Source organism: Podarcis muralis, chromosome 4, assembly GCF_964188315.1.
Source record: "Podarcis muralis chromosome 4, rPodMur119.hap1.1, whole genome shotgun sequence".
Lineage (NCBI taxonomy): Eukaryota > Metazoa > Chordata > Lepidosauria > Squamata > Lacertidae > Podarcis > Podarcis muralis.
The window spans coordinates 45034-59430 of NC_135658.1; the positions used below are offsets into that span (position 1 = coordinate 45034).

Sequence of the window (14397 nt, forward strand, 5' to 3'; positions counted from 1 at the left end):
ATAAGTTGGGGGCAAAGTCCTGCTGGGCGCTGCTGGGAGGATGGCACGCCTGTGGGTGCTGTGGGGTGCCCTGCTGGGCTGGGGTGAGCCGGGGGGCGAAGGGAGACGGGGGCTGTGAATCCTGTCCCTCTCTCTCTTCCCTCTCTCAGTTCCCAAAGTCCTGGGAATTATAGCTCTGAGTAGCGGGTTGGGCTAGATGACCCTTGAGGCCCTTCCATCTCTCCCATTCTAGGATGCTCACTGTCTCTCTCACTCTTCCTCTCCTTTTAATGGCACTTTCCCCCTTTTTTCCCCCTAGCTGGGTCTCCATTTCCTAGCTGGGGCGCCTATGGGAACTCAAGCGCCAGCACCTGCAACTTTGCCTGCGACCGCTGGGATTGCTCTGATGAGAGCCATTGCGGTAAGTTTTGGCGTCACCAAAGGAATCGGGGAAACGTGCCTCGATTCCCCTCGCAGAGAGTGATTTAACCCATCTTGGCATCCCCCTACGGGAGGAGAATATTCAGCACAGCCTTTCCAAGGAAACTCTGGGAGTTATAGTTCTGAGAGGGTCTCCTTGGGAAACTGAACAAGCTACAGTTCCCACAATGTCCCCCAAAGCACCCTGGAAATGATTGCTTGCTCTGGGCATTGAGGGTTGCGATTCCCTTGACAGAACTACAGTTCCCAAGCCCATTTCTCTTCTTAGAGAACTCTGGGAACTGTAGCTCCTGGGGGGAACAGGGGTCTCCTAAGGGCACTTGGTGCACAGAATGGTGGGAACTGTAGCTTGCTCAGGGCGCCTGATTTCTTCTCCTTCCAGGCTACCGGAATGGGCTGGCACTGCCAGGTGCTGCCTTGGCCTGCGATTTTGAAGGCACCACCTGCGGCTGGGAGGACGTCAGCACGTCTGGGTACCGGTGGCACCCAGGGTGGGGCAGAGGCTGGGTGCACGGCGCTGACCCCCCCTTCGACCACACGCTGGGCACCGACCAGGGTAAACATGCTTCATTTGAAGGGAGGGGAAGCATTGCTTAGCGGTTAGAGCACCCCTTTGACCTGGCGCCCCCTGACCTCCCTTCAGGCTGGTACATGAGCACCTCAGAGCAGCCAGCCAAGCCGCCTGCCGCCCCTGCCCGACTCCGCTCCCCGACCCTGAGCGACGCAGCCTCAACCTGTGAGCTCCGCGCCTGGTACAGCATGGCCGAGACAGGTAAGCTTGGGGCACCTGCTCGGCCTTTTCCCCGGTGTGGTGGGGGTATTGCTGCCTGGCCCAGTTCTCATAATTGCATATCGATATTACATAATACGTTTCTAAACTGCAGGATGTATCGTATCATATGCCGTATTTTTCGCCCTATAGGACGCACTTTTCCCCCTCCAAAAATGAAGGGGAAATGTGTGTGCGTCCTATGGGGCGAATGCAGGCTTTCGCTGAAGCCTGGAAAGCGAGAGGGGTCGGTGCGCACCGACCCCTCTCGCTCTCCAGGCTTCAGGAGAGCCACAGCGCCAGCCCCACAAGGTCGGGGGACAGCGGGGAGGCGAAATGCCGCCATCCCACTGTCTCCCGATGTGGTTTGGAGGCTGACGGCGGGGAGACGCGTGCTTCTCCCCGCCGCAAGCCCCGCAAGCTCCGGGGACAGCTGGGAGGCACAGCGCTTCTCCCCGCTGCCGGCCCCACAAGCGCCTGGGGGGGGAATAATTTTTTCCCCCTTTATTTCCCCCCAAAAAAACTTGGTGCGTCCTATGGGCCGGTGCGTCCTATGGGGCGAAAAATACGGTAATTATTATTTATTGATTTCCAGACTACTGACCAACCTGGTAGGGTCGGTGTAAAGAAATACTATCCTGATCATTCTTATCTTGAAATTTACTGATGCCCTGCTTCCCGCCCCCATTGGGGACTGATAAAAACGGGAGCGGCTGAGATGAGATGGCAATCTGCAATCCTCACCAGGGTCAGACTAGATGACCCTCGGGTCCCTCACCCCTCCGCCCTTCCCCTGCAGGACTCAACGGGAGCTTCACATTGGAGTTGAGCCACGGCGGCCACGTTGTCCCCCTGTGGCGAAGCCCCGCCTCGTCCTCTGGTGCCTGGCGCCCCCTGCTGGCCTACACTGGAAGAGTCCGCGGTGCTTTCCAGGTGGGTCTTGGGCTCCTCGCTCTCCCCGGCCGGCTCCTTCTCCAGAGCATGTCAAGAGCGCTGCCTCCCCCTCCACAGGTGACCTTCTCCTCGGTGGCGAGCGTGGCGCTGGACGATGTGCAATTCAGGAACTGTGGCCCCCAAAGTAAGGCTTTCTTTTCCGCCTCCTCAAAACCCTGCCAACCAGATAGACTGCCTCTGGGCTTGGAGGCTCCCCATTCACCGTCCCAACGTTTCCAGGTTCCCGGAGCTGTGCCCCAGACGAGCGCCCGTGCCTGCCAAGCGGCTGCGTGGCCCCTGCCCGCCATTGTGATGGCACCGAGGACTGCAGCGACGGCAGCGACGAACAGGGTTGCGGTGAGCAGTCGGGGCCAGGGGAGGGGACATGGGCGCCACCAGAAGGGGGGAGGGCGGAAAGGGCACCTTGGGACCCCCCCTCACCTGCCTTTCTCCCCCAGAGACCTTCTTCTCGTGCCCCTTCGAGGAGGACTGGTGCAGGTGGGCAGCGGATGCCAACCAGAGCCTCTCCTGGGCGAGGAACTGCAGCTCCCAGGTGCCGTCGTCCCCAGCCCGTCCCACCCGTGACCACACCACCAACACGCCGGAAGGTGGATGCTGGTTGTTAATATGTAGAGGATGCCAGCAAGGCTGAATCTTTCCATAAAGAAATGATTTGAATCAAGTCTTACCAGCTCGGGGCATGTGCAGAGTTCTGCACCTTCAGGAGCTCACAACTATCTTTCTGAGCTCATTTATACGTGGGGGGGGGGCATGATATTGACATAGGTAGAGATAATTTAAACATAGAGATAATTTATAGGCAGAGATACACATAATAAATAGCTCTGTTCCATGAGCATAACTATAGGCATATATGTGTATAAGTATAAATAAAATGGATGTGTATATATGTGTGTATGGATATATATATGTGTGTGTGTGTGTGTGTGTGTGTGTGTGTGTTTGTGTGTGTGTATGTATGTAAATGAAATGTGTATTTACATATGTATATGCGTTTGTATATATACAAATAAATAAATAAATAAATAAATAAATAAATAAATAAAATGGATATATGGGTATATGTGTGTATAGATAAGCGTGTATAGATTTATAAATATAATTGATATATGCATATGTGTGCGTATATAGATATAGATATAAAATGAATATCTATATGCAATGTATGTGTCTTTATAGATGACATAGAATCATAGAATGGCAGAGTTGGAAGGGACACTTCAGGTCATCTAGGCAGGAATCTTCTGCCCAAATTGGGGCTCGAACCCATGACCCTGAGATTAAGAGGAGAAAACCAGCCAGATGGGCAGGGTATAATAATAATAATAATAATAATAATAATAATAATAATGGTAGAGTCTATTAATGGTAGACTCTGGTACTCTACCAACTGAGCTCTACATATATTTATAGATCTTGTGATTGTATAACAGAGCTTTACAAACTTTTAAAGTTGGGATCACAGTGACAAATAAATCTTGATCTTGGGGTGGCATCTCGCTGGCCGTGCCTCAGCTCCCTCTTTCGTTCTCCTCTCTCACAGGGCACTTCATCTACGTTGCCGGCGCCCAGCCGGGCCGAGCTGAGCTGTTCAGCCCCACCCTGGTGGTGAACGGGTCCTGCCATGTGAGTCCCTTATAATCATCATCATCATTTACGATTTATTATTTGCGAAAATATGGGAGGAGTTTATTATCATCGTTTAGTATTTGTTTTCTACGGAAATATGGGCCAATATTGATTATTGAATATGAAGAATATCGGCCGCCCCTGTACTGGCGAACGGCTCGGACCCTCGGCTCTAGCGCTACATTTCCCTTCCAGCTGGTGCTCTATGCCCACCTGCACGGGTCGGACGCCAACCGCCTGAACGTCTACTCCCAGACGGAGACGAAGAGGGAGCTGATCCTCAGCCGTGCCGGCGACCTGGGGGACTTCTGGTTCCGCCAGGAAGCCACTTTCAACGGCACCGAGGACTTCCAGGTACCCCCAATCCCTGTAAAGGCAGAGGAGCACTGCTGGTGCCAGGAATTTGGCAGCCCTGCCCTGACTTCAGGGTTCGACATTCACCAGGCATTTTTGGCGCCAGGTTGGCCACATCTCCCTCTGGCAGGGCCCTTAAGCAGAAGGGCTTATTTCAAAAAATGGGACCCCAGCGGTCATGTAGTCCAACCCGCTCCAAGGCAGCCATCTTTGCTCAAACTCTCCAAGCTCTTCTTCCAAACTTCCTAAGAAGGCGAGGCTTCTTATTGCCCCTTTTTCTCCTCCCTTCTTCCCTACAATAACCTTGCCAGCAACACACACACACACCCCAACTCTTGCCAGGTAGGCTTAGAGGAGGCGACAGACTCCAGGGTCTGCTTCCTGACCGAGTGGGGATTCAAACCCGGATCTCGGACACTAAGGACTGCGCCACACTGCCTTCCCAGAGCACTTCTGCAATATTATAGTCAGCAAATGAATAGGGGGAATAAAGAAATATAGTCAAGTCAGTAAATAAATAAATAAATAAATAAATAAATAAATAAATAAATAGGGGAAATAAAGAAATATAGTCTTTTCCTGGGCTTTACTCTGGATGTTTTAATGCCAACTGCTTGGAAGTGTTTTCTTTCAAATATAAAGTGGTACAGAAAGGAAATGGAGAACGCTCATAATAAGTAAAAAAAGAAAAGAGTTTCTCTCGGACTCGCTCCCTCCTTCCAGATTGTCCTTGAGGGCGTCATCGGGAAGGATCCCCAAAGCAGCATCGCTCTCGATGACCTGATCCTGTCTCCCGGTTGCATCCAGCAAAGCGGTGAGGGGAAAAGGCGTTGAAAGAAGGCTCCGGTTCTCTTGAGGGCAATTCTTTCTCCCAAAATATTTCACATGGGTCATATCTGCATGTGTGCACATGTATGTGTAACAACTCTGAAAATTCATCATTCCAAAAAGGACCTTAATCTGCTTGTCAATATTAAGAAAATGCCAGCAAGGCTGAATCTTTCTGTAAAAAACTGGTTTAAATCAAGTCTGACTTGGGATATAAATGGTGGTTTCAATTGTCATTTAAATGGATTTCATTTCAATCAAATCCACCCTCCTCTGGAAATTTATTATTCCAAAAGGGAAACCTTCTTCTGGTTGTTGATATTAAGATACCAGCAAGGTTGAATCTTTTTGTAACAAAAATGACTTATGGGAATGGGACCCCCAGGGTCATCCAATCCAACCCCACCTTTTGGGCTGCGACCGATGAAGAGTCCCGGACATTGGCGCCCCCTTCCCTCCCCATCCAGGCCTGCTCTCCGCTCCCCGCACCGAGCAACCACCCGGACCGGTGCCCTGCAAGGACGACCAGTTTGCCTGTGACAGTGGGGCACGATGCCTCGGCAGCGAGCAAGTGTGTGACTTCAAGGCCGACTGCGACGACGACACTGACGAGAGCCAGTGTGGTGAGCGTCTGCCGTGGGCCTCTGTTAACCCACGGAACTGCCTGCCACAGGAGTCTCTTGTGACACGGAAAGCAGATTCCCTGCTGGGCCTGAGCCCACCCAGGGGTGGCACCTGGGCACCCTAAAATCTGCTTTGGGCATGTTACCGGAAAAATCCGAGGGCTCCCTTGGACAAAAAGTAAAGACACCAACCAGAGTAAATTGGAGCAAATCAGCAGCCTGTAGGCTTGGCCTTTATTGAACTGTTGCAACAGGGTGTTCCCCTCACTTGCAGGAGAGAGGAAAGACAGAGAAAAAATGGTGTGCAAGGCCTTATAAAGACTTTTGAAATTCCCACCCTGTAGATCAAGACCACCCCCAGAAACATCATGCATACATTACAGAAAGGATGGGTTGAGGGAGGAGTTGTGGTGGTAACCTGAGTGTCCTGTCACCTGGCTGGTTCCCCCTTTCCCCCTCCCCATGAGTACTTTCCAGGTGACAGAGGGGAGTTTGCAGTTTCCTGCCCCCTGAGGGAAGATCTGATCATTGTCCTTTGTTCCAGTCCATGCTGAATCCACTCAGGTATGCAGTCCGTTGTGTCCTTGATAGTCTTCTGTCTGAGCCCATCAAGCCGGCTATCAGAGTTGCCATGCCAACTGGGAAGGGCTGCAGAGTACATGCTCTCATGTTTAAGGGATTATGGCTGACCAGAACCAAGCCACCCCCCTTTGATAGTCCTTGTCATATGGAGTAAAATAAAAGTGGAACAGTGCAAATCCGATGTATGGTTGATTTTTCTATAAATTCATAACAGAAGCGTAGTGTATGTAGTGTGTGAGTGTGAGTGTGTGTGAAGTTTGTACAAACTGAATGATTGGCGGGGGGTTCCTGCTACAGGCATCACAGAATGATAGCTGGAGTCATCTAGCCCAGCCCCAATCCCAGCAGCCCCTGTCCTTTCCTAGGAGCCAGCAATTTCACCCATGGCACGGGCGGCTGGGCGGACGTCAGCGTGGGCCGGATCCAGTGGGTCAGCGCGGGGCGGGATCCTGCATCGCCCGGCCTGGGCCTGGGCCAGGCTCCGGGGCAGATGCTCTCCCTGGCCAGGGCCACCACGCCGCTCCTGGGGCCTTCCAGCTGGGCCTGCGCCGTGGAGCTGCAGTTCAACACCGGCCCTCAAGGTAGGTGCAGCCGGGGGGCCAATTCAGGGAGGACCAGATCCATGTTCCATGTAAATGCGCAGGAGCTGCGACATGCAGGCAGACGCATGCAAATTATTACTATTTACTATCATCATTGACTATTATTTAAAGAAATATTGGAGCAGATTTTTGTGATTTAATTTGGATTTTTAAAACAAAGTGCTTTGGGAGGAAAAATCTTTCTCAAGATTTCCTCTTTAAGTGACATCAGAGTCCAAAGGCTATTCCCTGGGAAATAAGGATTTCTTTTAAGTTCTTCACGTGTGCTAAAACTCAGTAAAAATAATCATGATTGTTTAACCACATCAGTCGCGCTCTTTTCCCAGGGTTTCTGGCTCTGGCTGTCACCGACGCAGCGCCGGGCCAGTGGTTGTGGCACGCCCAGGGCAATGGCACCGCCGCCTGGCAGCACGCCACCGTGGCCCTGGGTGCGAGAGAACGGCCTTTCCAGGTGAGCCAGCAGCTCCCCCACCCCCCACCCTGCCTGAGGTGGGTGACAGCGGGTTGGGCTGGATGACCTCTGAGGTTCCCTTATCTCTGTCTCCCCGAAGCTGGAGCTCCTAGCGACGGAGGAGGATTTTGCCCTGGCCATCAAGAGCGTGGCCTTTCTGGACTGCGGTGCTTCTCTCTCGCACCCCTCAGGTATGTCACCATCGGAGGGCGCTGATTCCCCTCCGCCCGTCAGAATCATTCTTCAACATTTTCCTAATTTGGGGCCGCTATTGTTTTAGCCAGGCATCCCCAACCTTCGGCCCTCCAGATGTTTTGGACTACAATACCCATCATTCCTGACCACTTGTCCTGTTAGCTAGGGATCATGGGAGTTGTAGGTCAAAACATCTGGAGGGCCGCAGCTTGGGGATGACTGGATCCATCAGCTGCCGGGAGTCCCTGTCGGGGGGTGGGGGTGGAATGCATGCTATTGATAATAATAATGATGACAATGATGATGCTTCAATTTGAAGAATCGTTACTAGTTTTGTAATGATTTCCCCATCCTAAATTTCTCTAAACTGCCTGGGAGGAAGGCAGGATATAGTATAATATGTATATATTATAGATATATATATAAATATATATACACATACACATAATAAATATATACATAAATATACATAATAAATATAGACGTCATATCAATTTATACATAGCAATAACAACAATAGAATACTGGGCACAATAACAATAGTAAGAACAGTAACATGATACTGGGCCCAATATAATACAGGGTGAGTACACATGTTCCACGGGGCCTCCTTTAAAAGACTCACCCTGTATATGGTTGTTGTTGTTAATAATAATAATAGTAATGATAATAATAATAATGATAATAATATTCCACTTCTTCCTCAGGGTGTGACAGACCAAAAATGATTGTTTTTCTTATTATGCTGTCTTTTGCCATGCTTTGATTTATGCTCTGTAAAATAGGCTCTGAAAACGGTACACTGCCCTGAGATCTTTGGATTAACGGTTGTATATAGTAATCTTAACATACTTATGATTATAATATATAATGTAATAATGATGATTATAATAAGAATCATAATATTAATAAGAAGCTATCTAAGTGTGTATGTGTTCTTCCCCCTGACGGTCTCTCTCTCTCTCTCTCTCTCTCTCTCTCTCTCTTCCTGCCCCGCAGGGCTGTCGTGCAACTTTGAGAGCAACCTGTGTGGGTGGTTTGCTGAGCCGGGCGACGGGTTTGAGTGGCGCCTCCACATTGGCCAGGACCACACGACGGGCAGAGGTAGGAAGATTTGAACCCAAGACCTTCCCTTTCAGAAAGCTGCTTGTGTTTCCAGTCCTCCTGCGCTGGTTTGGCAAGGAGCAAAGGTTTGCCATCGAAATTATTCCACTCCCGTGGCCAAATCGGGTGGAATTATGCTGATAATGTCACTATAAGTTGCTATATAAGTTTTCAGCTGAATTTGGAGAAAGGGCTTGCAGCTTTTGCGGGATCTGCTCCGTGCAAAAGAGCAGAAAGCCTGCCAATTTTGAGAACAAACCTGATTTGCGATGGGGGTGGAATAATTTTGATTGCAATTTGTGCACCCAAAGCAGCTCACAGCTCCTGGGGCAAACCTTGCCACATCCCAAAAGAGATTTCTTTTTTGAAATTGAAATGGTTGTTGTGATTAATTTGATATTATGCTGCTGTTACTGGTTTAAGATGCTCCCTCAAATGTGCTCTTATGCTCCAGTTCCATATGGGCGGGGTATACATAATATATGATGATGATGATGATGATGATGCGATTGAATATAAATCACATTAATAGTAATTGTAATAGTAATAACTGCCCGTCTCCAAATCACACAGTCGGGTGCAGTGGCTCGACCAAATGACTTAAGCCATTCCTATCAGTTTGCCAAGAATTTCTAGATGGCTCGAAAAACCTCATTTTGGAAATAAAACAAAAAAATCAATCATTGATCCAATTTCAGTCCCACAAATTATCCCTTGTCGGGGAGTTCCAAAGGAGGCAGTTGCTCTCTGAAATGGAGCTTAGAGGGCAAGTCTCAGGGGGCAAGCAGGTGGATTTTGAGGGCAAGCTGAGCCTTGGCGCAAATTCGAACCCAGGACCTGACCCTGTTGCCCCACAGGTTCTTTCCTCTCGGCGGACCCTGCGGCACCCGGATCCCGCGGCCGGCGGGCGAGGCTGGTCTCTGCCCCCCAAGCTTCGCTGACACTGTCCAACGCCTGCCTCTCCTTCTGGTACCGCCTGGAGGGGCCCCAGATTGGTAAGGGCGGCTCTCAAGTGGCAGGCAGTTCCCCAGATGGTGCAGGTTTGAGAGCAAGATGCTGGGAAGGCCCAGGACCCAAGGAGGTGCCAGCCTGACAATCAAGTGGCAGATCTATATAGATCTCCAGAGGTGAGGGGATTTCTTCATCTCAAGTAGCAGGGAGTTCCCAAGATGGCAAGCGCTGCAAGTCCATCCAGGAGGGAGGAGGCCATTCAGTCAGCTGGCATGCGGGCCGAGATTTCCAAAGGGAGTTTTCGTCATGGAAGAGGGCGGGACTCAAACCTGCAGCTTCAGCTCTAGCAATGAATTTCAGGGGAGGGAAGGATGCCCTCGAAGGAGTGGCGTCGCCGGAGACTTTTCAGATGAGAATAATGAAATTTTTATACACCATCCTATACCCCAAAGTCTCAGGGAGGTTCACAGACAAATGAACAAATATTAATTCGTTATTGAGAAATAGTATTTCTTATTGCTTATTATCATTTTTATATTATATTTTTATATCATTTATATTGTATTTATAAAAAAAATACAATATAAATTAAAAAAAATTATTTATAGTGTATTTATAAAAAAATAAATATGAAATTCTTATATTATCATATAAAAAGAATGATAAGAATAAATAATGGTAAAAAGTACTGTTTCTCAAAAACGAATTTTCGTGACAAGTTATAATCCAGAAAAATTAAGAACACCAGTTGATGGTATTAAATGATGAGTGGTAATGAGCCACCATGATGATGATGATAATAATAATAATAATAATAATGTTGTCAGGGGCTCAGGAGCAGAGGCACAGGAAAGGGAGGAAATAGAGAGCGAGGGGGAGGAATCCGAAGGAAATGTTAGCGATGACAGCGGTCCGAGGTCTCTGAGTCTTTCCAGCGAATCGGAAGATTCACAGAAAGGGGCTCCCATGGTCAGAGCAAGGGGGGTGCCTAGGGGGACACCCCAGGAAGAAGGGGCCAGAGGGGACTCAGAGAGCAGCAGTTGGAAATCAGGACCAGCTTCCCCACCAGAGCGCAGTAGGGGGGAGGAGTCCCAGGTCTCGGGATCAGGAGGCTCACCGCCAGCGGGAGGAGAGGAGTCAGGATTGGCCACGCCTCCATCGGAGAGCGAGGAAACGGTCAAGAGGAAGGTTGAAGGCTGGGCGCGCGCGCCAAGTTCAAATGTACAGGAGGGCGGCGCAGTTGGCAGCCTGGATAGGGAGGCAGGTCCTAAAGCCCGCAGAAAGGAGGGAGGAGACTCAGGGGGGTCAGCGTCAGCGTCAGAAGAGTCCAGAAAGGAGGAGACCCCGGGGGGCAGAAGGACCCAGAGGAGAAAGGAGAGACGGAAGAGGTGGAGTAAGGTTAGAGTCTTAAGCTGGTGTACAGGGGGTGGAGACTCAGATGGAGCTTCGCCGGTCTAAGGACTCAGACGTAGCGCTGCGCGCCACTGATGTCAAACCAACAATGAAGCGCAATAAAGACTTTTGTTTATAAAGAGCAACTGGCGTGGGTCCTTTGTGAGCTGGGACCTGAGGCAGCTGCTGACAAATGTATTTATACCCCGCATATCTGGGCAGCTTCCAACCAGATATTAAAAACAATACAGCATAAATAACAATCAGCAAGAATCCTTTAAAAATAAATAATAGCTTAATGGTTATAACAGTTAAGAAAAGGAAATACAGTAGTAAGAATAATGAACAAAGATAAAAACACATAGCGGTTGGGGGAAAGGATGAGATGATGATGATGATGATGATGATGATATAATAGCAATTAATGGAGCCCCTGCCCCCCTCTTTCCCAGGCACCTTCAACCTGCTGGTGAAATCCGCCGGTGCCGCAGAGGAAGTTCTGTGGACCCGGGCGGGGACTCAGGGCGCCGCTTGGCGCCGTGCCTCGGCCACAATTCCCCAGCATCTGCTGCCCGGCTTCCAGGTGAGGTCTTGGGATCGAATCCAGCCTAGAATAAGAACAAGCAAAATCATCGTGAATAACAGCACCGGAAACTATTTTCTTTCCATACCAGGTGATCTTTGAGCTGCTCCGCGACGGCTTTGTGGGAACCGTGGCAGTGGACGACGTAGCACTGGCGCCCGGCCCCTGCGCCGCCCCCCTCCGCTGCAACTTTGAGGAGCCTCGCGCCTGCAATGTTTCGGGAGGAGGGTGGGTGCGGTGGCAGGGCGGCGGCACCTCAGGGCAAGGCCCGCTCCATGACCGCACCCTTGGCACGTCGGAGGGTGAGTGACGCCAGCGTCAGGCTGGATGACCGCCGGGTCCCAATATGGTAGGAAACCCCAACTGGAACTCGCCGCTTCCCTCCCCAGGACACTACATGGTTGCCGACACCAGCGCCCTGGCAGCGGGAGAAGCGGCGCTGCTGTGGACGGGGACGTACCTGCCGCTGGGGGGCACCCACTGTGTCGGATTCTGGTACTACCTGAGCACTGGAGACGCAGGTAAAAGCTCGGGGTGGGATGGATGACCCACCAGGGTCCCGCCATGCCAGAAAGCTTGATGACTCCACCAAGGCGCTCTCTCGCCAGGCTCTCTGCGCGCCTCCGTGGAGGAAGAGGGCAGGAGGCAAGCCGAGGCGCTGGCAGTGGGTTCAATGCGGCACGGGAGCTGGCGCTACGCAAATTTCACAGCGGAAGTTAGCAGCGAGTGGCAGGTGAGCGCGAAAGGGGAGCGTCGGGTTGGGGGAATGGTGCTGGGTTTGACTTTGTGGCAGCATGCGGACCCCCCTCTCTCTGGCGCAGGTGGCTTTTGCGGCAGAAGGCGATGGAGGGGCTGTGCCGTCGTATGTGGCGCTCGACGACCTTGAGGTGACACCGGGGAGCTGCCTCGGCGCTGGTAAGCCTTGGGAGTTGTAGCGCCACATGACCAAAGGGTTTGGGGTGCAGAATATTGCCAGGGGATTGACTGCTCTGGCTTCTCTCCACTCAGGCTCATGCGATTTTGAATCCGGCACCTGTGGCTGGAGGAAGCCCCACGGTGATTGGTGGAGCTGGGATTGGGCCGGGGCGGGCGCCGACGGTGAGTCTCGCACGGGGTACTCCCAAGCGTCTGGGGCGGGAGGCTTACAACTTACGACCCTGCAAGGTGGGCCGAGGGGATCGGAATGAATCGTCACAATAATGGTTTGCTCTGAGCCGGGTCCGGGTGCGAGTAATCGGGCTTTTCTCCCGATTATTATTTTCATTTCTCTCTAGGGCGCCACATCTCCGTCCAAGTGGGCACCGGACACCACGCCGCCCGCCTCACCAGCGAGACCCTTGAAGGCACCGGCTGCTTCCACTTCCGCTACCGCATGGCCTTCCAGGGGAAAAGTGGTGAGTCAGGTTTTACTTGGGCCGGTGGAACTCCCTGATGCGGGAAGGGAATTATTACGGAGCCTCTGGCACCCGAAGCCACTGCCCACATGACTCCGCCTTCCTTTCCCTCCCCAGCAGGCAATGCTGAGCTCCGGGTGCTCCTGTCCGGCCCGCAGGGGGAGCGTGTGGTCTGGCGGGCCGCCAGCCACCAAGGTTGGGCCTGGCGGGAGGAGAGGCTTCTCATTGACAGCGGTGGTGAGTTCCAGGTAAGCCATCTCAGAAAGTTTGGTGCCTTTGAGACTGCCTGCCACTGGTGTTCCTTTGATAATTAAACTTCCTTATATTATTCCTATTAAACTCCTTTAAATGTGACAGCCTTTGTCCACCTTTGGGACTGCCTGCCACTGGATGCCCTATAAAGACGTGGGGCTTTTTGGCTCGAAAAAGAGAATTCCAATTACCCCTTTGGGACTTCTTGCCATGGCACCGTGAAACTTTGGGACTCCCTGCCACTTTGGAACGCCTCTGGCATGAGACGTTCAGCAGGTGGCAGATTCGAATTCCTTCCTGGCAGGAGGCACTGCTGGTTTGAACCCATGTCCCGCAGGTGGTGCTGGAAGTGGGCGCTGGCGATTGGTCCGGCACGGGTGCCATCGCGGTGGATGACGTAGCATACGTGGCAGGAGGTGGGTGCGAGGAGCGGCGCCAGGAGAGCAGTAGTGAAGGTGAGGGGAGGCCCAATGCTTTGGAGATCCAGGGTTCGAGAGACACACAGGCGCATACAAACGGAGTCTTCCCCCCCCCCCAGGGAGCAGTGCCCCCACCCTGCCTTGGGAGGCTGCCGTTGCATCCGCAGCCGCCTGCGCCCTTTTTGGGGGGCTCCTGGCCTGGGCCGTCGCTCACCGCTGTCGGAAGAAGTGCTGGCCGTTGGAGGCGCCCCAGTTCGAGGCCTTTGACAATGTTGCCTTCCAAGACGTGAGTCCCTCTCACCCTGGACCCCCTGTCCCACCCCCAGCCCCGTCCCCCTTCCACACGCCAGAGGCAGTCTACCTGCCTCCCTGTGATAAGAGGTGGGGCCTCCATTGGTGAATTCCATGCCTGGCCATGAACTACCCGCTTTGCATTCGCAGGACCAGGTTCGGATCGTGGAGCTGCCCATCAGCGCGCCAACAGACTAGCCCCTTTCTCCCCAGAAGGATGCCTGCCTAGCTGGCGGGTTGGGCTGGATGACCCTCAGATCCCTTTCTGACTGGGCACGATTTCTCTGGACGTGCTGAAGGCGGACAACACGAAACAAAGGAGAAAACTGTGGCGTTTTTTCTGTAGCCGTTCTCGTCTCCTGTGAAATAAAATGGGATTTCTGCCCAAAAAAATGGTGTCGGGGTGCCTGTGCACGAACAGAGCTCAGGGAGTTTGGGACAGGGGGGGGGGGGGAACAGCCTGCTCCCGGGGCGGAGGAAGAGCTCTGTCTTGGTCCCCACTTCGTGGGGGAATGGACTAGATGCCTCTTGGGGTCCCATCTCTGCATTTCAGGGTCAGACTATATGTGTTTTAACAATGAGTCCGTAAGTGACTGTGGAGGCC

General features: G+C 52.0%; 2 protein-coding genes across 5 annotated transcripts in view; one reads left to right on the forward strand and one right to left on the reverse strand.

Annotated features, from left to right (window-relative positions):
* LOC114595142 (apical endosomal glycoprotein-like) lies at positions 1-14160 on the forward strand. Of its 4 annotated transcripts, none has more exons than XM_028725450.2 (28): positions 1-83; positions 299-400; positions 803-976; positions 1064-1192; positions 1989-2122; positions 2201-2267; positions 2363-2479; positions 2581-2730; positions 3687-3769; positions 3968-4126; positions 4850-4940; positions 5422-5577; positions 6525-6740; positions 7088-7212; positions 7313-7403; positions 8407-8511; positions 9369-9506; positions 11307-11437; positions 11529-11739; positions 11827-11958; positions 12046-12170; positions 12259-12352; positions 12446-12535; positions 12712-12831; positions 12949-13079; positions 13421-13538; positions 13622-13788; positions 13944-14154. In XM_028725450.2, the coding sequence occupies exons 1-28, from the start codon at positions 41-43 to the stop codon at positions 13989-13991; spliced, it is 3447 nt and encodes a 1148-aa protein (XP_028581283.2). In that variant the 5' UTR covers positions 1-40; the 3' UTR covers positions 13992-14154. The 4 variants fall into 4 exon arrangements, with proteins under 4 accessions (XP_028581283.2, XP_028581284.2, XP_028581286.2 ...); XM_028725451.2 differs by having other exon boundaries at positions 12952-13079; XM_028725453.2 differs by lacking the exon at positions 13622-13788 and having other exon boundaries at positions 13944-14160.
* LOC114595135 (uncharacterized) overlaps positions 11375-14397 on the reverse strand; it is a 27924-nt gene continuing 24901 nt past the window's right edge. The window contains exon 4 of the mRNA XM_077926781.1: positions 11375-11462. The gene's annotated coding sequence lies outside the window, so the exon portion shown is untranslated. The remainder of the gene's footprint in view (positions 11463-14397) is intronic.

Bases quoted from the DNA above. Each gene is read 5' to 3' on its own strand.
- LOC114595142 (XM_028725450.2), top strand. From the start codon at position 41: ATGGCACGCCTGTGGGTGCTGTGGGGTGCCCTGCTGGGCTGGG. The intron at 2,123-2,200 runs GTGGGTCTTGGG...CCCCCTCCACAG, and splicing joins GAGTCCGCGGTGCTTTCCAG to GTGACCTTCTCCTCGGTGGC. The intron at 12,832-12,948 runs GTGAGTCAGGTT...TTCCCTCCCCAG, and splicing joins GGCCTTCCAGGGGAAAAGTG to CAGGCAATGCTGAGCTCCGG.